The following is a 27779-nucleotide window of genomic DNA, read 5'->3' as shown; positions in this document are numbered from 1 at the left end:
CAACCTGACTTGAAGATTCACGTGTTTCTTTTGAGTGCCAAGTATATTGCGATCTGTGCTGAGCAAACTCACTGTGTGCATCACAGCACATGGGTTACCTCTGTGGTTGGTACAGGCAGGGTGTCTTTACCAAGAAGTAGAGCTTTTTCTGAACTACCGATATGATCTTTGATTTGTTCCTGAGTGAAAGCTCAAATGTTTCTTCTAGATGGATGCCAGACTGTAAAAATGGACAAAAATGCATGCAAGAAATGGAAAAGTCCTTATTCAAGGGCACCTGTTGGGCTGGGCTCAGCTCCCTAAATCCCATGGCCAAGGTTCAAGAACAGGAATCATTCCTGACCTTGGAGGTTCATCCTCCTGCTCAGGCATTATAGACACTAAAAAGCTGTGCATCACTGGATGTGGGAAAGGCAGTCACAGGCTACAAATGAGTAGATTTTCCCTACTCTTTTTAATGATTTCTATGTAGTACTTCCTTTCTATGATGCTTGATGCATACCTAACTTCACAATTCCCCAGGCCAGAGAAAGCCCAGTCAGCTGTAACTTGGCTCTGTTTTGACCAGATGCAGGAAAAGTTTCCTCTGTCATGCTGTTTTTACTCTTACTTTGTTTTGATGGAGGGAGAAAACTTTTTATTGGTGTCAAGACAAATTTTGAAAATTCTGCTAGCCTTTGTTCTAGAATTTCTAACAAGGGGTTTAGATTCTTCACATCTATAAATGAGTGCTTTACAAGAGCCTACAGTCTCACTTATTTACACTAGCAAAGGAACTTGCCCAGTTCAACTACCATACGTGCAGCTTGACATTTGAATGGAACTGCAATTAGCAGGGTTATTTGTGTTTAACTTTATTTAGCACCTTATCTTCCTGCAACATTCTTGTCCCCGTACCAGCATCAACCATGAACTCAACACAGCTCTTACTAGTTCTGTTCTATTCTGGGTTAGAAAAAATCCCCAACAAATCCAAAAGAGAAACTAAACCAAACAAACAAACAAATCAAAACAAAACCCAGCAACGCTCCAGATCAAAAGAGGAAGATTCTCTTTAGTTCTGGGGAAAAAAAATACATTAACTGAATGTCTTTGCAAAGGCTTTTATTAACATGATAAATTCACTCACATGGCTGTTGAGCAACTCATAACTCACTCCAATACGCAGGAAAGTTATTGAAATCTTCAAAATAGCCTGGTATTTATTACCAAGCACGTGCACCCTTCTACAAAAGTGCTGGTGAGGGACCCAGCTGGCAGGCAATGCAATACCATGGAGCTATGCTTATTTTTCTACAGCCTGCCTAATTACTCAGCTATTTGCTCCCCTCTATTACTGTAGTATCTAAGACTACAAGCCTGATGGTGAAACCCTTACTCACAGAATCATTTGAGCTGAAAGGGACCCTTAAAAGCTATCTAGTCCAACTCCTCTGCAATAAACAGGGACACTAGATCGGGTGCTCAGAGCTCCGTCTAGCCTCACCTTGAACGTCTCCAGGGACGGGGCATCCACCACCTCTCGGGGCAACCTGTGCCAGAGTCAAACGTATAAACCTATATAAAGCCTGTTCTTTTTACTCCTATTAAAAGCAGCCCCCTGGCAGAACCCAAGCTGGTTCGGAGCTCTCCTCCCCACTGCTTAAGATCTGTGCAAAGCAGCCGGCCCTGAAGGCTCTGGTATTTCAAATTCGAAGGTGATGGCTCATCCCATGGGTCGTGCCACTGGCAGACCGCAGCCCTGCAAAATCTTTTCTGGAGCACTTTGTCCCCACCGGTACCAGCAGGAACAGGAAGACAGCAAAAGCTGCTGGGCAGGGAGTGCTGGTAGCTGCACCCTGGTTGTCTATGGAAGAGGATGTCCACGGAAGAGGTCGCGTGCGCGCCGCTGGCTGCAGGTGTGCGTACAGGTGTGGGGAGCAGCGCCTCCGGGCGGGCGGCCCCAGGGCTGCGGGCAGGGCACGGCCAGGCTCCGATCCGCCCCGTCTCGGCTTCCCCCTCACCTTTCCTGGCCGGGAGCCGCCCCCGAGGGGCCGGGCCAGCAGCGGCGGGAGGACACCCGGCTCTAGCCGGCGGCACCGTGCGGCAGCGCAGCCCCGACGCCGCCGCCTCAGCCATGTCCTCCAGCTCTCCCCCGGGCGAGCACAAGAGCCGGAGCCTGGGCCGGCTTTCCCTGCCTAGGAAGGGCAGTATGACGCCCGGCAAGAAGCCCTCCTCGCTGGAGCTGGCCGAGAGCGTCCCGAACGCCCACTACACCCCGCTCCCCGAAGGGCAGGGCGGGCAGTCGCCGGCAGGCAGCGGTCCCGGAGCGACGCGGGAGCGGCCGCCGCACGTGAAGAGCGATGTTGTGGTGGTGGGCGCGGAAAGCTCGCGGCCCCCGGTCAGCCTGGATCCCCGCGTCTCCATCTATAGCCTCCGCAAACCGCTGCTGAGCCGCAGCAACATCCAGGGTCGGGTGTACAACTTCTTGGAGCGGCCGACGGGTTGGAAGTGCTTCGTGTACCACTTCACCGTGTGAGTAACCGCCCCTCGCCCGACCCACCTGCGCCTCGAGCCCGGGGCTGTCCCTGAGGGAGCGGCGTCCCCTCCCGGCTGCTGCCCGCCTCAGCGCAGTCCCGTCGCGCTGTAGGTGTGTTACGCTGCAAGGAGAGCAGCGCGGGTGAACGGAGGGGACGCTCCTCTCTCTCTGCCCTTGTAAAATTAATTTCGATCGCTTTTTCTATTTTGGACCGACTCCTGGTCCTCTCTGGTCCGAGTGCCATCGTTGCTATTTTCAGACAGGAAGGAGGATGATTCTGGGAGGATGTTAGAACTGCGAGCGAGTTAGAAACGTTGAGCGTAACCACCGGAGGTCTGTGCCCACCCTCAGCCGTCGCCTGTCGGTTGCTGGGAGGATCTCTGCAAGCGAATCCTTGAGAGATCAGTGCTTTATAATTGTGAGAGGTTTGCTCGGCCCTCAAGAGGTTTGCACATATTAAAAGTAGGGAACGAGGTCAGGCTGAGCTGAGAGACCTGTTCGTGTCTCTGTATTGATGGGCTGATGGTTGGATTAGACGGTCTTGGTAGTCTTTTCCAACCTTAATGATGACTCTGATTGTGTATATATGCACGCCTATATACGCTACATACATACGTGCTTATTTCAAGAACTAGAGATGAAAGCATTTTATAGGTCAAGCCTGAAGATAAAGACTTCTATTGAAATTTAGTTACAGTGATCTTATAGTATTCAGATCTCAAATTCTACAGTAACTTTTATTTCAAAGCAAATTGAGGCTCACATGCCACAGTTTTCCACATTTTGGGATTCTGGAGTGAGGTAAATGGTACCAACTTTGTTTTAGCGGAGAGGAAACAGCTGTAATCAGAGCGTATTTCAGTGGGAGTTGGCTGTACACAGCTGCTAGGATAATTGTGGGTCCTGCTCTGTTTCAGATGATAATGCCATTAGATGACAAAACAACTAACGGCTGTAATTATGAAGTGTCAAATTGTGAACAATATATAACGCTTTGAGGAACAGGAAAATCTCTCAAAGGAGACTGAAGCAGCCTTCTTTCATAGTATTGACACTTTTCTGGTGTGTGAAGGAGCAGACAGTAAACCATGTTGAGTATCTCACCTAATTTTCAAATCTTAATGCTGATCTTAGGAAAAAAAATCCTGGGGAAGACTGTTAGATTTATTTATTTCCATTGGAATCTGGCCTGAATTGTAATCGTTCTCATAAATATTAGCAGTACAGATTAATCCTGTCTGTGGCAGGACATTAGGATATGTACAGCAAGCCCATTGCCCGCCTCTCCTTCAGTACGCTCCTATTTGTGCTATAAGCATCACCCCTGTGCTTCCCTCTTTCCAGTAGAGCAGTTTTTGATGCAGTGGTGAATGACAGCAATAGCAAGTATTCTCGAGCTTTTTAACGAAGCATTGTGCAAGTTCCTTGTCTTAAGGCTTAAAAGGGACAGGGTGTACTCCTGTCCTGATGTGTTTCTTGCAAGGCAGTCTATAAGTGTAGTCTGTGTGTTTTCAGGCAGCTCCACTCAGATTTCCCGCAGCAGAGGAAATTGAGTTTGTACCAGCCTGAATCATCCCAGCATCTTCTAATTTCTGTGGCAGATAAGCCTACACACTCTGTACCTGCGATAATAATGCTTGAGGTTTCCGGTCTTTGGTCCATACCTCTCCAACTCTCTCTTGCTTTCTGCTGGACCAAGGAATGCTCTCTTTGAGTACTGCTGCTGCCAGCAAGATGTTGAGTATTGGTTGCTTAATTCCTTCAGTGCATGAGTTTGGGATTAAAATTAATGGGAAAGGCAGACAGTTGATCTGATTCAGGGAAGCTGTGTTCTGAAAGAGATGTGGAACCTGATTTCTGCATTGGTTTGTTAGAATTTTGCATGCAAAATCCCGTGCCAAAACCAGCTCTAGGTACCGATGTCACTTACCTAGATCCTCTTTATCATTCCCTCTGCTGGCTGCCTCCTGCTTTGTGCTGGCAGATTTCAATTGCATGAGAGGTCTCAGTTTCTCTTAAAGGTTCAGGGGATAAGAAGGCAGAACAGGACCAGTGTTATAGACTAATGTTAAACTAGTGAATACAGACCAAAACTGGGTAGATTTCTGGCCAAGATGTTGCCTGAAGATAGGAGAACAGTGGTTCTGTATTTTCTCTCTATTGCACTCATCTACACCACGTAGAGTATGTAGCTATGTTCTTGGTTATAGACTGAAAGGGTAGACTTAAAAACTCTCTAGAATAATCAAAGTAACTCTTCTGGACCTGTGCTTCTGGCTGTTTAAAGCCTGTTTGTTAAGCAAGAAAAGCTACATCTCCTGACTGTCACACAGATTGAAATACATGAAAACCTGTTTTCCAAGAGGTGAAATGCATGTTCTTTCTCTCTCGGTGATGTTTTTAATTTCCCAGGATAATGAGATATCAAAGTCACTGATTAAATCCATTGAGCTCTGCAAAAGTCTCTTCTGAGTTGTTTTTACTCCTGAGCGAGCAGAATAGTAGATGGATTATTGTACCTAATTTATACTCGATTTCTATAAGCTGTAGAAATAGTTTCTATGGGGAGAAGGAATGGAGAAAGGGCTGTTAATTTGCAACTATAAGTGGCCTGACTGAAATACTAGCAGAAACGATACATTGGCAATGTTGCACTGAATTTCATTTAAATACACAAAGTGTATAGTATATGTACACTGAATTCTACCTGTGCAAATAAAGAGCTGGAAATTTACATGCATAGTTTCTGCAAACACAACTGATGGTTGCTTAGAAACTTGGATTTTGTACATCAGAGTCAGAGCTTGCCCTGTGGCATGGTTATATGTAAATGTCCTTCTGGAACCACCAAACCCGTGGCTATCACAGGTGAGGGAATGAGTGGGTGCCACTGTTCTCATTGACCTTTGGAGCTAGGGCATCTTATCACACTTATCTTAGCTGTGTGCCTTGAGATACTGGCTTTGAGTGGTGAAATGTCCTACGATATTAGCCAATCATGTTTTGAGGCTGTATGAAGAGGTGATGGGGCAAAAGAACCTTAATTTCTGTCTTTATAGTGACTCGTTGAAATCCTGAGGCTCTGTTTCCTGTGTTGGAAATGACTGTAAAGAACGAGTCCTAGATTTCCAAGAGGGATGGGTTTCTTTTCACCTTCTGTAAATAGTTTTAAATCACATGTCTTAATGTGTTTGAAGAAACTTAAGTTATGAGCTTTCTGGTGTTTTCTTTAGTCTTCTGTATGGCAAATAACTTCTGGCAACATGTACTGTGTGTCGACTTCCTGTGCTCTTTGAAGTGTTGGCCATTATCAGTGAAAAAAATTCACGAGTAGATGGATCATTGGTCTGTTCGTGTATTGCAACTCTCTTATGTTGCCATGCAAGATAAGTCCTCTATCTTATCTTTGCATTGATTTATGTACCCATTTCAATTTACTTTGCCTTTGTATATGTTCGGTTTAATCAGCCGTGATTGTGATTGAATTTTCTTTGAATCCTGAGGTGTTTACATAAGCTTGGGCTGGCTGGTGGCTGGGATTTGGGAGACCTGTCTGAAAAGGCAGATGGCAACTCAGAAGTGTGAATGCAGAGATGAGGAAAACAGGCAGCTATGTGGGCTGCTCCAAAAGTTATGCCTCCTATTTTATTATGTTGGCCCACGACATCAGAGGCAGATGGATGTTGGTGGTATGGCAGTAGAGCTTGAACCTTCCCACCAACATTCATACATTTTGTTGATGAGTGACAGATGGGAGCAGAGAGGCAGTCTGGCAAAATAGTGTCTGACATGGAAATGTGGATGAAACAAAATGGTGTCATTGAATTTCTCCACGTGGAAAAAATTGCACCCACTGGTATTCATTGGCACTTGCTGAGCATTGATGAAACCCATAGCTCATGGTGGTGACTATTTGGAAAATAGGGTTTTGTAGATCTTCGAGATGTACTGCTCAGGAGTGTGTCTGGACAAAATGAAGTGGAAACAAGGTGACAAATGTAGCTTCCTCCTGCCTTATTACAAAATCGAGTGATTTGTTCACAGCAAAGTGGACATCTTTTTGCAACCTAGTGCTGTGCATTACCAGTATGTCTGGTAACATTTTTGTGTGAAATAAAAGGGATCAGAAAGAAATCTTTCCCTATTCCCAGAGAGGAGATGAGCTTTTGCCAAAGCTGGCTGAATGCGTAAGATGGCATGCTAATGGTTAGGAGTTGCCGTTGCAGGATTTGCTCTGTTGCCAATCATTCAGAGACTGATGTTTTTGAGTCTTGACCAGATTTCTGATACAGGGCTATAAAATCAGTTTCTTCACACGTTGGGTACCCTCCGTGATACTGAAGAAGAAGTAGTCCAGAAAAAGTGTGTAATTAACACCGGAGTTTGACTTGGTATCCTATCAAAAGTGTCCAGTTATGTACAGTACATATTTTCAAGGAAGATGAAAAGTTTCAGTCCATAGTATTTTAAATCTTAGTAGATGAACAGAGCATGATAATTTCATGCTGTGTGAACAGAGTGACAGCTATAACAATAATTATTTTTGTTCAGCACAGGTATTGTGCAGAAGGAACTTAGATGTTTTTCTCCTCCCTCCTTCCCTGCTGCTGCATGACACAATGCAACCCTTTTGCTACAATTTTGCATGAAGATGCTTTTTTGGACTTGTGCGATAGAGATAGTATTTGTGTTGGCCAGCATACAGCTTTTCTCTCTTTCATTGTGCTGTATTTCCCAACCTATGACTTGACAGAAGCTTGGAGCTTGGAACTGCATGAGGCAGGGGAATTCTATGGGGACAAAAAAGCCTTTGCTATTTTACTGATGATGATCAAGCTTTTGAGTAGCTGATGGGAGCAGAAAGCTGTAAACTTCAGAACGCTAATGCTCCGTGAAGACCAAGTTGTGTGTGTTGGATGAGCAACTCTGTGGAATTTGTGCAAGAGGTGATAAATGTTATCAATTTGGGTAGGCTTTCCTGCAGGTAGGCTTTCTCCTCTCTTTTTCAATCATCCTTCCAATTTAACATTCCGAGTTCTTCTCTTGTGTTTGCTTTCCTCTGGGAGAATAATTATTCTAGCTTTAAAAGTTGCACATGAATGATCTTAAGAAAACAAGTAAGTTCAGTATTCACATTTCTATAACTGTCAAATGGTTGGCTGGGCAATTCTGGCATACTTCTGTGCCCTAGCTCTTCTAGTTCCAGGAAGAAGAAAAAAACCAAACATGTAAGGCTGTCTAGATCGGCCTTTTTCAAAACCTTCATCACAATTGAATCAAAGCAAAAGTTGGGATTCAATTGCAGTGAGCTAATTAGGCTGAGCTCCAAGTGCCTGAGCGGATGTATTACAAACAGCAGTGCCAACATATGCTGTTGGGGGCTATGCAGAGGCACAGTGCTTTGCTGACTGTAAACTCTGCAGTACCTCATTAATTTTGTGTGTTAATAGATTGTTGAATGTGCTCTGGTGGCTGAACACAAAAGCTCTGAGTGCTTGCTCATTCAGTTTCAGTTGTAAACTACTTTCTTGTTGGGGGCAAGGTGTTTTCTTCTGCCATCAAGAGGTCCGACACGAGTTTCAAATAAATTGGGAAGTTGCCAGTTGCAAATAAGCCTAATGGATACGCTTATTTGAGCTAGAGGCTGGGAAGAAGGATGTCTGGTGAGGTTTTTCTGTAATGTACTGGTTCTTTTCATACAGCCATGCTTCATCAGCATAAGGTCCTGCGAGATCCATTATAATATCTGTAATGGGAGAGCGCATGTTTGCAAGCTTCTGCTATGGTAGTAACAACTGTATTTTTAGCACCTACCAGCCCCACATGTCATAACAGAGACTGCTAGTTTCTTGAACGGGAGTTTCTTCCCTTAGCACCCGTACTTTTCAAAAGAAAACTTAGAATCTGGAAAATTCACAATTTGAAAAAGTAGGCAGGTACAGGGTAAGGTAAAGCTTTCTCGAAGCTTAGGACAACCAGCGTGGTAAAAGCAGATGTTACTTCTGAACTGCCCCAGCATCAGATCTGCCTGTGATGTGAGTTAATATATTATCCAAAACCTTTCAATGTTGTTTGCTTGTTGTTGTGTCTATATGGAGGGACTTAATGCAAGGAATGCCACAACCACTATAACCTACAGCCATGGAAGTTTGTTCATTTGAAAGCTATAAGCTACTGAATATAGGAAATTATACTACAAATTACTAGATGGCCTCAAGATGCACTTAGCAATCTGCCTGCCGTAAGTTTTATTACTTTTTTTTTTTATAAGCTCTTCACAGCCAATATGATGTTTTTAGTGTTTTATGAAAATGTTAACCGAAGCCAAAATAAACCTGATACAGGGTTTCTGCATTTCTTTTCTTCTGTGAATATTGGTCCTGACCTTCGAATTTTGTATTAGTGTTTTCAATGGGAATATAAATCTCACTAGTGCCAATGGACTCAGATGTTATTTGACACTAACATTTTGTCATATTTGTAATAGAAAACTGAAAGGTATTTCATAGGAGTAAAACCTTATCTTCGGGTTTATCTTTTTTTGCTGGGGTTATTTAAAAAGTAAATGCTTTGTTGTATAACTTGATTTGAGTTTACTTCTAATGAGGTATATATAGTTCTTAGTAAGGTTGGGCATCAGTGAACTCCAGTGCTTGGAACTCAGTAATCCCTTCTGCAAATGCACTCCCTCAAGTCTTGGGAATACATCTAAATTTTTTCAAAATTTTAAAAGTATTTTTTCCTTGGGACATTAATGCAACAGATTTTTTTAATGGATAGGAAGATAAAATTGGGTCATTGTCTGGGAACAGAACGTGAGTCATAATGGGAAGTTTCCATCAGGTGACTTTTCTGTAGTTTTTCTCAAGACATGAAATTGAACAGCAGAGGCATGCTGCTGGTGGCAATGATCACAGCTTTCCTCATCACTAGTACCAAGTTTACAGCTTGTGGTGAACATATCTCCTTCTGTGAAGAACTGCCTTCCAAGATTGTTAATTCCTGCAATAGCTATTCCTCTCCTAGCTGAACCGCTTGGGCTGAAAATGGTCTGGACTTGTCTGTACCCTTTTCTTTCCCAATAGTTCCTGAGGGCACCACATCTGAATAACAGCTGAAGTAAAGGTGCCTTGTTACTTGTAAGGATGTTGAGAAGTAGAGCAAAGGAGAACAGCTGCAGGAAATAAGTGCTGCTCATCCTCACGTTCTCTGAATGCTTCTGACCAATTATCTGTGCAAGGCAAGGAAGAGGGAGAGGAAGGAGACAAAAGGAAAGGTCTTCTGTGGTATGGCTTTAAAATAAAAGAAAACATCCTATGCTGATCCTATTAAGAATCAGTGTTGTTTTCATTCTGTAAAATAAAAGCTTTATCCATCATTTATAAGCTTAGGCATGTGGTCCTGGATTTCTTACTAGCCTTTTTCTTATGTAGATTTCGTTGTGAGATTATCCATTTTGTTTGTTATTTACTACTTTGTTTGTTATTTACTACTTTGTTTGTTATTTACTACTTTGTTTGTTATTTACTACTTTGTTTGTTATTTACTACTTCACTGTCTTGGAAGACACTGAAATGTGGTCAAACCAGATAACGAGCAAATAAATAAAAGTGCATTGCTTTATCCATAGCGTGAGTAAATTTAATGTGATTACCTGCTGTTATCTTATCAGTGAACCAGAAAATTTTGATAATGCATTATCTCAACACTTCACAGAAAATAAAATAAAGCTCTTCACTCGGTGTTTCCTCTGTCAACAGATCATCCAACATCCTAGTGCTAAACAGGCCGAGCTCCCCATTTCAGCTGTGTATATAACATTTGGTAGGTAGAGATATGTGAGCAGTCATGTTCCTTGTATGCCTTCATAGTTCTGTTCGTTCAAGAGAGCTCTCTGTAGCTTTGTTTGCTGTTATGGCATGATCTTATTTGGGTAACCGTGTTTGAAGAGTAAGAATGAGAAGAACGCTACAGGAATCATGAGGGTGAAAACAAGGCCTTCAGATTTTATAAATGCAAGACTGTTGCTGTATTTGTCTTAATTTTAGCCCTTCTTGGGCTTGTCAATTGTTTGTTGCACTATCAAATGTTGCGATTGTCTTGATGATTTTCATAGCAGTGTGTTTTATTTTTTTTTTTTGCTTCAGTATGAAACATTTGCCAGCTCTCACTGTAGAGATTAAGACTGAGAAAATGAGCAGACTGAGGGGAAAAAAGGTCAGGTACTGTGAAAAGAGCATAACCACTGTAGCAATTACGAGTGGAGAGTAAAGAAAAAAATGAGAAGTTGTCCTATATGTAAATATTATTCATGCATTATATATTATATATATTCATTATGTACATGCATCTTCTATCAGATTCTTGATACTTGTTTACTTACGCCAATAATTTGCTGATGAAATTGGCACTATGTGAATAGGAAACAGAAGCTGAGAGTATGTACTTTCACAAATGCATGGACCGACTGAAAAAAATCTCCAGGGAGAATAAGAGCTAGAAAACATGGTATTATGACCTGAGGAAAGATAGCTTACTGTAAAGAAAATCACCAGGAGAGTGAAGGATGGGTAGTTTGATCTTCAATAAATTAAATAGGTAAGGCATACAATGGTCTTTATAGCACAATCTGGATTTTTCCTTTAAGGAACAACTGTCTCATGGCAATGGCAAGGATGGTGCAGCAATTAATTACACTGTCTGGGAAAGCTGTTGAATATCTTTTCTGGCAGGCTGTAAACTCAGGCCAGACAAGTATTTCTTGGGGTTCACCAAAGCATAGTTGGTCTTGTTGTGGGACAGGTGTCCAGGAGTCCGTGTTAGTACTTGAAAGGGTATGTCCTAATAGTGGGAGTCCACAATTTCTTTACCTTCAGATACTTGAGTTCACTCATATTAGGCACATGTGTGTGACGTGGCAGATTGATGCTCCTTGTCTACAGCTGTTCTGGCTCTTCCTCTGAAGTACCTTTGCACCTCTCAGCCCAGTTCAATCCAAAAACCCCTTTGAGTTTTTTGAGAATGGATTTATTTAACATGCCTTCCTCTTTGCTACTGACGACATCTTTATGCTCCCTGCAACAGCCAGGTGTCTTTGGCACTGGGATTTTAGGACACATGAGAGTACGTTCTGCATATTTGTTTCCACTATTGATCCTTGCTATACACTTGAATCAGATGGAGTAAACTTTTGAGAGTTCTGTTGTTACCATAGTAACAAGAAGTGGTTCCTTCCCATCTAGCTTGTTCTGTTTCACTATTGAAACAAGCAAAATTCCTTGGGATGATATATGTGTCATAGATGAGCATTTGAATACACCGTGACTGAATTTACAGGCTGATAGAGATCTAGCAGATTGCGTGTGGGTGACTCTTCTCACATGGCAAGGAGAATTGATAGTTTTGTCAGGGTTTCAAAGGAGTTGTCTCCTTTCTGTACTCTTCTGGCATCTTAATCATTAGCAGTGACAACCTTGTTGCTGAAGCAAATATCTTGTGTGCTTTGGATGTCTTTTGGAAAGTGGATTTGTACACTTTATATCCCTCTACAGGGAAATGTAGAAAGCATCTGGTATGTTAGAACTAACCTCTACCTGGTAGCATGCATGAAGTGGATCTGAACTATTCACTTCTCACTACTGCTTTCTACTACAGTGGTTCTTGTTGTTACTGTGGTTTTGTTTTTCTCAGCTTTCTCAGAATAATCAGGCTTGTTATCCTCGACAGCAAATCTCAGATGCCTGGATCTTGGACAGAGTTGCCTGAAATCATTTGCTATGCTCCTGTTATATTGCAGATTGCTCCCTCCCTCCCCTCTCTCTTCCTCCTCACTCCTTTTCTGTTACTGCTCCGTAGTGAGAGGAAGACTTGAACCTGGGAATGCTATGAGATAAATTCTCCCATATCTTGAGGATGAAGGGTTTTATTGCAAGAACATCCTAGTTTAAGAATGTAAGGAGATGTCCAAACTGTCTAGGATCTTAACGGAGCTGAGTGATCTGGTTCTCAAGTGACAGGTGGTGGCTGTGCCGTTGAAAACTGCTAAGAAGGATATTCCTTGTCTCAGCCTTTGAGCCTCATTTAAGAGCAGATTGTCTTATAAGTAGCGTGCTTTTGTTTCATGATAGCATGATAGTGACTATTTTGAGTTTATTTGAGGCTTTTCATTAGCCCATAGGTAAGATAGTAACAGTGCTAACTGTGCCTTTTTTTTTTTTTTTTTTTGGTCCTCCAACAGAAATTTCTCTGTGGTGACTTCTGTATTTGGTAAGGATTTAAGAGAGAGGGAAAGATGAGACTTCCATCAGGTAGATTTTATCTGAGAGGGAAACCACATAGGCTCACTCTTCAAACATGACAAATTTGCAGTGTTTCTCAACGAGGTGCCTGTATATCTACAGTGGATGTGTTGTATGTGTATTTTATGCAATTCTAGGGGTTCTTAATTACTGCTTCTCCTCTCTTTGTGAATTTGGGAGCAAAAATATCACAAGTACATGTTCTAAGTATTTTAAAGACTTTTTTTCTTTTTGGTTCTGACTTAATGGAATTTTAATCTTTCTTTCTCCCTATACTGAAACTTAGTTGATGCTTTCAATTGATGTTTGCCTATCTTGATTTGATTATTTTATCAATGTGACCTTAAGGAGAAGCTGACAAAAATCTCATCCAGGTTAAGTAAATCTGCTGCTGCAGGTGGAGTAACCCAAAATAATGGATTTTAGTTCTGTTTTTTTCACAGCTAAGTTAGTGATACAATAACCTACACAAAGCACCTAGATGCTCTCAGAATGTTACCAAGCACTTGGCAAGAATTTTGCAGTGTAGATTAAGGCCATCATTCTGTCTTTTTCCCTGGAATTATGAGCTTAAAGCATAAGATTAAAACTTATCTTTTACAGTAGTGCAACTGATCCTAAGAATGTATATGAAAAAATGTTTTTGTGCCTCCTGTTTGCTTTTATCAGTGCTATCTTCTCTGTTAAAAGTAATGTTTCTATGAGTTTTTTATGTTTCAATTGCCACCTGTTAAGGAGAAAACAAATTAAATGAAACTATTGATGTAACTTGCTTATTCAACCCAGTAATAGGGAGCTCGATCCAATCCATCAGCTGCCATTGGCTGTGGTGTTTACTGGCTGCACCTGGCTTCAAAACAAATGCAGCTCCAGAAGGAAAGAAAGGTCTTGTGATATCAGGAAGAAACTGCCACCTGTAACTGTGGTTCTCATACTCTGTAATTCCATGCTCCTAGTAGTGGAAGTCTGATGGTGCTTATGTCACTGTTAGAATGAGGTGCTCTGTATGTTCACTGGAATCTCTCCAAAGCACTGCATCTGTTGGTTAAGCAGACTTGCTTGTTACTGTCTCTTTATATGGTGCCTCTCTTTGTCTGCCCCCCTCCTACACCTCGCAGATGCTTTATTCTCTGGCACGTAGAAGAGGCTTTGTATTCTGCTGAACATCAGCCTTGGGAAAATCGTGCAATTTGGGGGCAGGAACTGAAGACAGGAATTAAATCCTATTGGAGTAAAATGCTCCATGGGTGGTAAATGATTAACCAGAATTAAATTTGGCTTTGCCACAGAGATTAGCACACATTTTGTAAGAGAAGATCAGTATTACAGGGCATGTCTTTTAAAGTATTTTTTTGTATACAGTTATAAGGCCACAGTAATGAGAGTAGTATTTGTTTTTTCTCGTTCTCCCATTTGCTTTATGATAAACACGGGGAAGAATTAGGGGTTTTTATGGGATAGCTGTAGGGGAAGTGGTGCTATTGCAGTGCTAGATAAAGATAAAATAGCTGCAGGGAAGCCAGACAGCGTGTGCTTTCATTCCCAAAGTACAACAGGTGCAGTGTCTTCATATTAAAGAGCTGAAATAAGTTGAAATACATGAAATGGAGAAAAATAGCCTGGTCATTAAGGAAAAAAGACTGTCTATAAGTTTGCTCCTTCCTTGTAACTCCGCTGCCAGCTTTGCTGGCAGCTTCATTTTACTTTGTTTACAGAAGAGGAGAGGAAAAGACTAGCTCTACCAACACCCCTTGGACTTGAATGAAGCAATGAGGTTTACTGGCTGTAGCTTTTTCTTCACTTAATATCTCTTAGAGGTTTGATTCCAGTCCAGCTGGTTTTAAAAGATGCTAGCATCTCTGCTGCACATCTGGAATGTGAATTACATTTGTGTTGCCACTGCTGTATCAGGCTGGATAAAACTTAGGTGAGCGTGGAGTTAGAGGACCATATCTGCAAGCCCTGTCCTCGTGCCAGCTGGCAGGGCCTGAGTTGGTTCTGATAGCCATGACAGGGCAGGGATCTGTGCTCTAACAAAGCTTCTGAAGGGCAAACCTTGTTAGTGTGGGTACTTACCAGCAGTTTTGTAGGGCTAGAAGTTGGCATTGTGCCTGGCAGAGCTAGTGCCTACACAAACCTGGGTAGACGTTGCCATTAAACTTATGGCTCTAAAGTACAGTGACAGAACAAATAGCCAGTTTTGTTTTGTGCTTATCCTGCTCTTCTATTGCACTAGTGTTATAGAGCAGCTTGCTTACTGTACCTCAGTGTACGTGTTTATGCAGTGGCATCAGGAACTGACAGCTGCTTCATAGATAAAGTTTGATCCTTCTTCCATTTTGACCCACAAGTCTATGTGAATTTGTAGGGTGCCTGTTCTAGCTGGAGTGAGTAGTGCAATCTGAGTCCTGGCATCCAAGTCTGCTGTGGCTCTATGCAATCACAGCAGTGTTTGGTTTCGTGGGAAACTGGCACACATCTGACAAGTGCTGGAATGTCCCAGTCTGTCCTTGGGGTACTGTTGGCATCTTTTGTGGCAATAAACCCCCAGTCAACAGCCTTGATTGTGGGCAAACAGCAGCCAAGCACTCAAAAGCGCTTATCTCCTGTTAGGCAATGCGTTCATAAGAAGCAAAGTCATAAAAACCTTCAGTGGCTGGCGATTCCAGAGCTTGCTGTGAGGGCTGAAAAGAAGTCCTGAAGAACACAGGCTTCTTATCAATTTTAATTGCTAGGCAGTGGAGAGCTGCTGTTTGTTTAGCGTCATCTGGTATTAGCGATTCTGTTTTATGTTATGTGTTAGAGATATGTTCTTGGCAAGCAATGTTCTGCTGAATTCAACAGAAATACTTCATTTCCAGGGGAAATTCTGGTTGCACAATCGAATTAAATGGGTAAAGAAATGCAGAATGGACTTCTAAGGAAAGACTGATCAGAAGTACATTGAGCAATGTTAAGATGTGAACGCGCTGTTGGTTGATTCTTTTTTTTAAACTTCTTTATCTTGTTAAATATATTTGTTAAAGAGAACTAGGAAAGATCTGTTGTAACTATGCTGTAATAACCTTGCATTACTGATGAAATGAAGTTCTGCACTACCAATTTTCATAGATTACATTTCTAAACATTATAGTAGCGCTTATGCATTTATTTAAATACAGAAACTTAATTAAAATTCTGTTTGTTGTGTAGTCCTACATTCAGCAACAGTTTTAAAATGAAAATTCATGCCACTTTTAGGGAATTAGGCCAGTCGTAAATGCACTTGAGCAATTGCATCCAAAGCTGTAGATATTCTTGTTTCTGTAGTCTAGAGCCAGAAAGTTACTGACAACAGTATTGCACTTGCCAGAGGTGAAGGGTTGCTGGACCTGGTGCTAACCAGTGTGGAGAAGATCGTTAAAGACATTAAGATATGGAGGCAGCCTGGGCTGTAGTGACTATAGCATGGTAGAGTTTGTGATCTCAAGGAATGTGGGCTTGGCAAAGAGTGGGGTCAGGACCCTGAACTTCAGGAGAGCGAACTTTAGGTTGTTTAAGGAATCATTGGATGAAATGTTCTGGGAAACTGTTCTTAGAGACAAATGAGTGGAGCAAAGCTGGTTACTCTGTAAGGACGCTTTTCTGAGAGTGGAAGAGTTCTCCATCCCTCAGAATTAGAAAGCAGGCAGAGGAGGCAGGAAACTGGCATGGCTTGGCAAAGACCTGCTGGTCAAACTGAGGGAAAAGAAAAGCGTGTTTGGTCAGTGGAAACAAGGACGTGTAACCTAGGAAAAATACAGGGATGCTGTCTAGACATGCAGAAATTAGATTACAAAAGTCAAGGTACAGATGGAACTGAACTTGGTGAGAGGTGTTAAAAACAATGAGGGATTCTGTAGGTATGTTGAGCAGAAGAGGCAAGCCAAAGAAAGCATACCTCATCTGATAAATGAGAAAGGAGGACTGGCTACAAAAGATATGGAGAACACTGAGGTACTCAATGAGTTCCTTGCCTCAGTCTTCTCTGGCAGCCAGGATTCTCATATTTCTCACGTCCTTCAACCTCACGAGCCTGTTGGTGGGAACTGGGGAAGCCAACTCTCCCCACTGTAAGGGCAGAGCAAGTCCAAGGCCATCTTATGAGACTGAATGTGTACACGTCTACGGGGCGGGATGACATGCATCCCAGGGTCCTAAGGGAGCTGGCTGATGTAGCTGCCAAGCCACTCTTTTTGAAAAGTTGTGGCTGTCAGGTGAAGTCTCCAATGACTAGAAAAAGGGAAGTATAGTGATAGGATAAGGGAGAATGGTTTTAAACTAACACGTGGATGATTTAGATTAGATGTTGGAGGAAGTTTTTCACCAAGGGGGTGATGAGGTGCTGGAACTAGTTGCTTAGAGAGGTTGTGCATGCCTCATCCCTAGTCTGGATGGAGCTGATGGGGCCCTGGGCAGCCTGGTATAGTAACTGATCTAGCAGTTGGCAACCCTGCATATGGCAAAGGGGTTGGAACTTGCTGATCCTTGAGATCCCTTGTAGCCGAAGCCATTCTATGATTTTTTTTATTTTTTTTTTAATTAAATTAGATGAATTTGAATTGGCACTAAAGCCAATAGCGGTCTACAACTGGATCAGTAGAAACTGATAGGTGTGCAGGTTTTTGAAATACCAAGCAAGCTTCTCAAATGCAGAATTACACTTGTGTTAGATAAAAATATAATAATAATAAAACAGAAGAACATCTTCAGTTTTAGTTTGACTCAAACTAGAAGCTTCAAAAAAGAAGCTAACATGCAAAAAAAATGTGTACTCCTTGGCAGCTGCCAAGGAGGCAGATTGACTGCAGTTTGGTAATCAGGAGTATCTGTGATGGAAGCAACTTCTCTGATCTCAGCCTCTTAAATGGCAGCTTTGGCCAAAAGTCATCTGGGTGGTATGTAGCTGACACTTTCACACGTGGCTTAGGAAGATGTATTGGAACCTCCCTCGCTGACTTGAAATGAAATCCGTGCTCTCTCTGTCTCTCTAGCACCTTTGACAGTCTTCAAATCAGGCATGGCCAGAAATCACCAGGTTTTGGATCATGAGCAAGGCCGAAGCTGTTTACATTTAATACTTTACCCTTGTTGTTGAGATGGTCGAGAAAGTTGGTTGTTTTGATGGGCAGCTGTCTGTTTGCATCTATTGCCAAAAGAGTCCTAGAGGAATTAGGGAAGGTGAAGAAATGTCCTGTTGGCATTTGGCATCTCAAAAGAATGATAATGAACACATCTTTATTTTGGTGCCACACCTGAGAAGAGATGCTCCTATTGCTATCTATATGCCTGTTAATGTGTTCTTTCAAAGTTAGGTATTTAGAGAATTGTATACTATTTCATTTCCTTTCTTTGCGTGTCATCATTTGTAATTCTTTACTTCTTTGGCGTTTTTATTTCTAATTTTTGTACACCTCAACTTGTAGAGTACCTGTATATTAGATTAGAAGAAGCAACAGTGAAAAGCTAGAGCAATTGTTTACCTTATCTTTTAAACTCTCTCTACAATTAAAGTAAAAGAAAGGAAGCTGCTTTTCCTTGTGACTTGCCAATTGCCAGGATTTTTTTCTCCCACATGAGGAATTTGGTAGATGAAACCTCCTTGACTTATGAGGTGCTGATGCCTCTTTAGATAGCTTGTGATGAGGAGTGCTCCTACTGGAATAATGCTACCACTGGCTGAACATCTATGCCAATACTTGCTTTAAGGAAAGTAGGATGTGGAATTAATCAATTTTCAAATGGTCACCGGTTCAAGTCCATTTTGAGCACTCTACAGCATTGCTATGCTGTCACTTAAGCTTAATTGGATAGGAGAAAAGGCATGTGTTTTCTCACTTCTCATCTTGATTTTTTTTCTTTGTATTTCTTAGTTTTTGTTTGTCTGATATGAAATAGCAAGTGTTTATACTTCTGAGCAAAATCTTCTTAAACGTTCACAATTTTAGCCAAGGAATGGATTTTCAGTTGTGTGTGAAGCAAATAGTTCCTGTTTCTCATAAAAGAGGAGTGGCTTTTTAATAAAGGATCTCTGCTGTGTAGTTAGCATTCAGGTAAGCAGTATAGCAATTCTGTAGTGTTAACAGCTTGACAATCGAACACCTTCTGAATTGCTTGTAAACTCTTGCGTCCAACTGAATTCTGAAGGGCTGACTTTGTTGCTTTCTATGTGCCCTATTTACATATAGGAAAAATATCTGCCTAACTCAGTATGTGATGAAAATATCTACAAACCCAATCATGTACTCAGGGGACTTGCTGGGCATTCAAGGAATGTGCACTTTGCAGGAGACATGGCAGGCTTAACTAGGAATATCTAGATGTATGGGCTGCGGATTATTGGCTGAGTTTAGACACCTCTTGAAAGGCACCAAATCTTTACCTTCACAGCCCTGTACTGAAATGAGATGTTCTGTCGCCTATTTTGAGCACAGTTGATCTTTTCAACAGCTTCAAACAACTGTGAGGGTGCCATCAAACAAAAGCCATTGTATCCATTTGTGATAAATGAGTGTTAATTCAGAGAGTCTTCAGACACTTTATCCTCTGAAGAGAGGCAATTTCATTTATTTCCTGACTTCTTGACCTGCCTGCCTTCAATGTAGGCCTGCAGGTTTGTTCTATGACTGTGAAATGTATTTTAGGGAAAGCTGGAAAGGCACAGGAAAGTGTAAAATTAAAAAGGAGCAGTAGTTTGTGTAATACCCGGCTAAAGCAGTGAAGTTGAACAGAATTGTTTTCAGCATCATGACAATTTAACCAAACAGCAAGGTTATTAAATCTAGATAACTCTGAAGAGAAGTTAAAGCTCTCTTGAACGTTGTTACTCTATAGTAACTGCAGTAAGGTGCTTGGGGAGTGCTTATTTATCCTGGTTCCTTTACCATCTCTACTTTTTATTTCCATAGCATGGAAAGCCGTGTGGGGCTGGAGATTGAGGCAGCAGTGTAAAAGCTTGGACAGCCTCCTTGGTGTATGGTGATTGGAGTTCTGTTGCACCTGAGGTTGGCCATCTGCATTCTTTTATAATCCCGTAGCTCTTAAGCCATTTTAAAGCTGTGATTTCAGGTGTATGACTGAGGCTGTTATGAATTCACGATTACCATGCAATTTTCAAACAGCTGGCAGGAACCTTCTCTCTGATATACGAGACTTCAGTAAGTAATTGAACTCTGGACACGTGAGGGCTGCTCTGAAAGCAATGCCTTCAATTTTATGATGTTGGTCCATAATGTCAGAAGTAGATATTGGTGGTAAGGCACTAGAGGTTGAACCTTCCCTAATATTCCATCACGTTTGGTTGTCTTGCATTGGATGGTGGCAGAGGGGCAGTCTGACAAAATGGCACCTGATGTGTAAGTGCAGATGAAGCAAAGGTGTGTCATTGAATTCCTTTGTGTGGAAAAAATTGCACCCATTGACATTCATTAGTGCTTGCTGAACATTTATGGAGACCAACCAGATGGTGTGATCACAGTGAAAGTTAAACTGTGAGCTACATTTTTCTTGGTAGTGATATGCATATAGTTGTGTTCGTAGTGGTTATTATAGTGCTATGTTTTGAATTTAGAATGGAAATAATACTTTTATTAAGCACTGCTTAATAACAGCCCCTTTAGCTGTTATTAAGCAGTGCTTAATGTGGAGTTATGAACTTTTCAGCTTGTCATGCTGCCCTGACAGCAAGGAGCTGGAGGAATTGGAATGAGGAACTGGGATGGGACATAGCCAGTACAACTGAGCCCAGCTGGCCAGAGGGATGTCTCTTACCATGCGGCATCATGCTGAGTTATAAAACTGTGAGGAGCTGTCTGGGAGGTATGTCATTGCTTGGCTACTGGCTGGGCATGGATCAGCTGGTGCTGAGCAATTGTGTCGTGCATCACTTGCTTTAATTCTTTCCTTTGTTCTTGTATACATATGTCCTTACTAAACCATCCTTTCCTCAACCAATGTGTTCTTGCACTTTTTGCATACCTTTTTCCATTTCCCTCCACCAGCTCTCTGTGAGAAAGACTGAGTATTGGCTGTGTGGTGCTGAGCTGGCTGCCCAGTAAAATCACAACACCACCCCCTCAAAAAAAAACCAACCACCATAAATAACAACAAGGAAGAAAAACAAACTCCGCTCCCTAAAAAGTTGCCTTCGTGTTAACAATTCAGCATTACAGATGATAAAGGAAGGTACATAAGTGTTGCAATTACTTATGATATCTCTTGTGTATATACTAAATAATTTAGAGTGTTCTGATAATTACCATGTGTTGATTTTTCTTGTCAGGCAACACTGGGACTCGGAAAAGTCATTTATGTTGTTGATTTAAATCTTGGCAATTAAAATGTTGAAAGCTACCTGTCATTGTGTAACCTTTAGACTTAATTTATTTTTCTCATGGGATGATGGGAAGCAGTTATGTTTGGATCTAGTGTCAGGGTCTGCAATAGCTGAGGTGACAAAGTTGGAGGGATCAGGAAAACCATTAAGTAATCCAGGCTGAATAGCTATTATTGAATACGTATTTAGAGCGAGAGTGTTTTATTGAGCCTCTTGTGAAGACAGCCTTGCTGTTCACAAGAACTGACTCAAAGCAGTAGAGAGTTGTTTTTTTTTTTCTTTTTCTGAAATACAGTAAGGCTGTGGCCAACAGGACTAACTGATGTTTGATCTACAATGTGTTCTCTTTTTTGGATGCCGGTTTTTTTTCTTTTGATGGAGAACAGTTTGAAAGAGAAAATGAAGAACAAACAGAGATGCTAGTAGCATGTGCCTTATGATCGGATCTCCAAGAGCAATGCATTCAGCTCAAGCAATCATTAACTTTTCCTGATGTTAATGAAAGAAGTGGCACCTTGTAAAAGCAGGGTTAAAAATAATAACAAAAAATTAACCCTGCATCCCTGCCCAAGTGTTTCATTAGATGACTGAAATTGAAAGATAACAAGATATTTTCCTTAAGATGTCCCAGTTCAGGCAAATTAAACTAAACTATTAAAATTATACTAAATTATATATACTAAAAAATTAAAATAAAATTAGCCAGTAATGATTAATTAAAACCATGATTTGGAACAGGAAACTTTCATCTTCAGCACTGTCAGTTTAATCTCAAAAGAAATGCATGTTAAAGACTGCAAATTCAAAGGAAAATTGTTCAACGTGTGACAAATCATCCTTAGGTAAGTTACATACATGTGTTCTTTCTTTGAGGATGCATTCAAGTTACGCTTTTGTATTTTTCAGCTAATTAATTAAGAAATTAAAACCTCTCAAGGAACGAGTGAAGTCGATTTAAATATATATGGAAGAATTTTTGAGGAGAGCACAAACTATTAAATGTTCATAACTTTCTAAGTGGAAATTGATATTAAGTGTTACATTTCTAAACCTACCTTAATTGTTCAAGTTGATGTTTATTTTCTGCTGTGATGTTTGGAAGAGGAGAGGACTTAATGGCACCTACACATCCAACTGTTTCCTGGCAAATATTTTTGTTGCTTTCCAGTCCTCTACCCATCTCTTTTCAGCTCTATCTCTTTGCTTAGAACCGTGAGATCTTCAGAGGGGGATGATCTGGATATGCTTTTAGGATGTTGGGTTCACTGGACACCCTGAGCTTCTTTACGTTCACTGTTGTTGCAAGTAATATAGTTTATATGTGTTTTTTCAAATGAAACAGGGTTCTGTATCTGAAAAGCAGCTACGTGATAAATTGATTAACTCTTCTCCTATTTGGTTTGACATATCTGCTGTTCAGAATAATCTATTCATAACATTTTAACAAATGTTGTGCACAATGATGAGGTAGCCTTCGTCCATTGCGTGTTAAACACAATATTTCAGAAATGTGGGGATAAAAAAAAAAGGCAACTAATGTATCTACCAGTCATGCATTTGAACTGTCAGATGTCCTTCAGTTTTTCTGTTCTGCTGATTTCTAGTAGCTTTGATTAGTTGCATCTCTGTGTTAATAATAGCAAATCAGGCAAAAGGTGTCTAAGACAAAACACTTGGAGCTGGCTGCCATTTCTGAAAAGCAGACTGAATTAATAAGCTTGGCACTCATATTTTTATGGGTGTATTTTATTGTTCTTACATGTGCACTTGATTACCCAGCAGACCTTTAGCTTCCTGCTCTCTCAAGGTGGGAAACCGCAACAGTTATAACCATCAGTGCAATCTGACACACAAACAGTGACCTTGGATGTGTTGGGCTTGCTTCCATGCCTTATTTGGGAACTGCTGGTAAAGAGCCATTCAGATAAAACACCACTTTGAAAGCGGCACCTCAATAACAGGAGCGCGGTGGTTTGGGGAAAACAATGTTATGAATTGCACTTCAAATATTTATGGTTAATGAGTTAATGTTACAAATCTCTTGCAAAAGAAACAAAGGCCATTTGCGTCAAGAGTTTCCACGTTGTGTATTTAAACAGTGTTAGGAAGAACTCTTGTGTGTGAACAATAGCATGTGATGATAGGACGAGCTGTTCATCTGGTGTGTGCTCATCTAAACTGGATTGTTCCTGAGTGCTCTCAGTGTACCTGGGAGAAGTAATGATGCCTGCTGTGCTGTTGTGTGATGCTGCTCTGTGGGACTGGAGGGGTTTCTTGGTCTTTTCCCCTCCTACCCTCCCGTAAATATGATGTGCCCTTAGCTATTTGTGTCTGCAAGTAGGAACCTACTACAGCTGCCAATATTTGGGGGAGTAACCTATGTTTGCTGTCATCTTTCAGCTTGTAACTGTGGCTTATCAGCGTGTGCTTGAGTCTGTTCTCCTCTGAGTTGTTTTTGGGCAGTGTCTTTGCAGTGGGTTAGGAGAGTAAAAGAAAGCCTTGCTGATGAATTCTGTTGAGCGTTTGACTCTTTCACCTAGAATCACAAATGCAATGAAGTTAGTTTAGTTTCAGGGATTGAATATGCAGCATAATGTGAAAGGCAGAGCCAAAATTAATCAAAAATAAGTTGTTTTTCAGAAAGTTCCAAAGTTCCAGTATCATCCCGGATATGTTTGATTTATTTATTTTTTTTTTTTTACAGGGATACCAAACAATGAACTTCTCAAGACAGCTCCTTGGGCTATATCTGCTTTTTTTTTTTTTTTTTTTTTTTTTTTTTTTTTTTTTTTTGACTTGTCTTGAAGAATTCCTAATTCTAAAAATAAAAACAAAAAAAACTCCCAGAGAGCAAATTAAAGTTCAAAATGCCCTGGCGTCTCCAAGTTTGAATGTTTCCTTCTTGGAAATTTCCTTTTTTTTTCTTTTTTTTCTTTTTTTTTTTAATTATCAAAACTGGGCCATGAAAGTAGATGCTTTTCCATGCTTACTTATTGCCTTTGCAACAGTGACAAAATAGGAGAAAAATAAGGTGAAAAAAATAAGCTGAAAAGACTAGAAAATGGGGGGAATAAAATAATAATTTTTAACCTTTAATCACTTGATAGAGAGAGGATTTGGATCCCGAAGCATTTCAGAAAATGCCCTGCACTTCTTTGGCAGGATTCTGTCACTGCCACGTGGTGGGACACCTCAAGGTATGACAGAAGGAGTCACCTCAAGTCTATCATTTTAGGCCCGATGGTAACTTGGGCTGCTAAAGGCGTGTGTGTTTGAACATTTGTGACATGATAGTATGCTAGGATTTGTATTATATTCTTCTCCAGAAAATTACTTGTAGTTAGGAAATTCCTGATGGAATTTTTTTAAACCCTACATCTCATCTGATAAGTCTGTCCTGTTTACTCTTTGGATGCTTTTCAAGGCATGTTGGTTAAAGCATATTATGTTGATTCTATTTTCTTCATTCTGAAGTTCAATTTTTAATTCTGAGTTTTTCACAGTGGTAAAATTTAGAGTTCTCCGAATGCCAGTGGACTCACTGCAGGCAGGCAGGCAAGACTGTTCTCATCAATGTTTGTAGGCTAATAAGCTGCTCACAGTATTCCTTCAAACCTCTGATTTGAAGGGAGTGGCTCTTGTGTCTTTCTCCCTGAGTTTTGGGGTTCATCACAGCACCCCAGAAATGAAAAAGCAGGTTTTGTCCTTTTGGTAAGAAGTAAATGGAGTGAGACTAGTTAGAGACAGATGGGGAAGGTGCTGTCTGTCTATCTTGGTGTGGAAAATTTTTGTTTCTCACTTAAATTGTTCTCTGAACTATATCACACCAGGGAAGGAAGTTTGAGGGTCTTCTGGGTCAAAGCCCAGGAAACTTGTGAGTGTTTTTGGTTGGTTTTTCTTTAGAAAATATGCTATGAACTTTATATCCTGAAGAGTCAATTTCCAGATGGTTTCAAGCAGATGAATCTTACGATGCAAGGGATTTCCTTTTTCCTGATTGCTCCATTGTTGGCTTCTTGCCTTGTGTCTGTGGTTTGGTGGATGTAACTTTTGAGGGTGAGTTCCTGGTAGTCTGGTGAGGGTCCTGTCAGTTTGCGTCAGTTTGCTATAGCAAATAGAGTAAGGCACTGAAAACAGTGTTGTGAGCTATGACTTTTTCAGCTCTAACTGTTGCGTAAAGAAGAGCCTCTACTGTATTCTTTCGTAGTTGATCTCGGTGTAGCACTTAGCTTTCTCCAGTTGTCGGGTACTTTCCCCCTTTCTCTGTTACCTTTCAGAGAGGCAAAGTATCTTCACAGTGCCATAGTTCAGCTCTATCAGATGAAACCTGTTTGGTTTTGTATGGGATGAGCAGTCTCAAGTCATCTCTAACTTTTTCCTCACTTCCTGGTAGTTTATCTCATCCTTGAACTTTACATCTAAGCAGAGAGACCTAAGCAGGAGACTTTACTGGTGGAGACCGAGACAAAGAGAACAGAAAGTACCTCATCCACGCGTCTCTGCTGCCTCTTAGTTACACAGCCCATTGAGTATAAGCCTACATTTTCCTTGTTTGGTCTTCTACTACTAATAGAGTAGTAGAAGCTTCTTTGTTTGGTGCTGATGTTGCATCCAAGTTTCAACTCCAGCTGAGCTTTGGTAGCCTAGGGTACCTGATGTTTACAGTCTGGCTCCCACCCAAGCAGTAACTGGGCCAGACCCAGTCTTACTCTAAGCATGTTCAGGGAGATGTGATGTTAGACCACAAGAGATAAAACTTTAAGAACATTTTGTGATTTCAGAGAATATGATAATCCTTCCTCTTGTAAGGGAAATGTGATATAAAAATGCAAGTGTGTGCCTGCACGTGGTTCTGCTGTGGTTACCCTTTCAGGTTTTATGCAGTTCCAGCAGCCAGCCGTCTTTCAATTTGTAAGACTGGAAGGATGTAGCTGAGGAAAGGTAAATTTTGCCTTAAGACATGAATTCATGGTACTCATCTGTATCTGCTAGTTCATGAAATTTAGACAAGTTGATTGAGACAGAATTTGAACTGTAATTTTACAGGTATACAGCAAATATCCTGTAAAGCTTAGTGCAACCATTGGTACGATTGAAGTCCTTAATCCTGCTTTCCATCCAACCTTCAACACACAAAAAACTGAGCCTTAAACTTCATTCTGAGTAGAGATGACAAGGGTTAATTACTCTGTATTTTTTCTGCATGGCATTATTAAAAAGTTGGAGTGCTCTATTTGCTGTATTATCATGCACTGAAATGACTGTCAGTCATACTGTCTTTCTCTCTGAAGTGCACAACCACAGGTTAATCTGCATTTGTTTTACTTTGGTTTTGGATCAGAGATGGCTTCATTGCTGAATAAGGTAAAATACCTGAATCATAGTTAGTGCTTTAGCTTCAGTCTTTTCTCATTCCTCTTCTCCCAAACTAAAATTAGAACAAAACAAACCTTCCTGTTGTTTACTTGAAGTAAACACCTTTCATATTCCACACTAACTCTTGAGTTCTTGCCTACTTTATAGAACTTTGAAGATCTTAGAATAAAAATAAATAAATAGAAAAGAACAACAAAATAGCTGTTGACTGTCTTAAGATGGAATGAGTTTATCCCAGTACAGAACGTTCATATAAAGATCTCTCTTCTACAGGGAAGAAAGGGATCTGCCTGTGCCTTCTGCAGTGATGTGACTCCATCTCTGAGGAATTGGAGATCACTTTTTGCTTACATCAAATCCCGAATCAAACAATGGACTTTGCAGTGCATTTGTGAAGTTAATACACCCATGGTATTTTGGAGGCTAATTTCTTTGACGATTTTCCCCTGCTGCTGTTTATTTGGCGTTACCAGTGTTCTCTCTCAGTTCCTTTCAGAGATAAGCTACATAACTTTGGGTTAAATCTGAAAGGCCTTCATCTTATCCACTCGATCATTTATTCAATGCCTGAAGACCAACATAGATACCAGCTTGTGCTTTCTGCATTCATTCCTTTGAGCGAAATTATCAACAGTGCAGATTTCCTTCTATTTAAACATGTATATATCCTAGCTGCTATGGCATGCAGTGGTTAAGTAGTTTGAGGTGAAACCACAGCTTGTAATTAATGTTACATTGTGGGAAGTGTCAGTGATGTTTACTATAGGAAAGGAAAATTCAGAGATAAAAATAAGGGTGGGAAACCTTTGGTGTGGTCAAAGCCATTTCAGTCCTTCTGCTCTCATATCCTTCTACCCTGAGGAGACAGGGGAAGGGGATGGCAGAGGTGCAGGAGAACTGGCTTGGGGTGTTTCTGACAGTCATGCCAGTTCTTCAGGCTTCTTCATGACACCCCCGAGCAGTGTGGGTGCTCAGTGCCAGATAGGTTGCTGACAATCTGGTTGGGATGCTGCTGCCTTTGTCCCTGCTGAACTGGTGAGAAACATCTCCTGTAACATCAGGGCTTGGCAGCACTTGCCACTAGAATTGGTGAGTGGCTGGGGATGCTAAACTAAATGCAGGTCACACAAGACAAGTGCAGGAGGCTGCCCTGCTTACTGGTTTCTTTGGTGCATAGAGCTGGCCCAGCCAATGTGTGGAAAATATGGTGTTAAATTCACGGAAAGGAACCAGG

At 41.1% G+C, this 27779-nt stretch overlaps 1 protein-coding gene across 7 annotated transcripts in view; it reads left to right on the top strand.

The window, feature by feature from the left end:
- Positions 1-2018: 2018 nt before the first annotated feature.
- The window catches only part of KCNQ1 (potassium voltage-gated channel subfamily Q member 1), a 332148-nt gene continuing 306387 nt past the window's right edge, over positions 2019-27779 (top strand). For 3 of the 7 annotated variants that reach the window (XM_085224293.1, XM_085224289.1, XM_085224290.1), the window contains exon 1: positions 2023-2514. In XM_085224293.1, coding sequence (XP_085080419.1) covers positions 2117-2514 — 398 coding nt within the window. In that variant the 5' untranslated portion in view covers positions 2023-2116. Of the gene's footprint in view, positions 2515-27779 lie in introns of all 7 variants that reach the window. The other 4 variants (XM_085224294.1, XM_085224288.1, XM_085224292.1 and 1 more) reach the window with 4 other exon arrangements.

Source organism: Meleagris gallopavo, chromosome 5, assembly GCF_905368555.1.
Source record: "Meleagris gallopavo chromosome 5, MGAL_WU_HG_1.1, whole genome shotgun sequence".
NCBI classification, from domain to species: Eukaryota; Metazoa; Chordata; class Aves; order Galliformes; family Phasianidae; genus Meleagris; species Meleagris gallopavo.
Note: the sequence above shows the minus strand (reverse complement) of the source record. Positions and strands in the feature narration are given on the sequence as shown.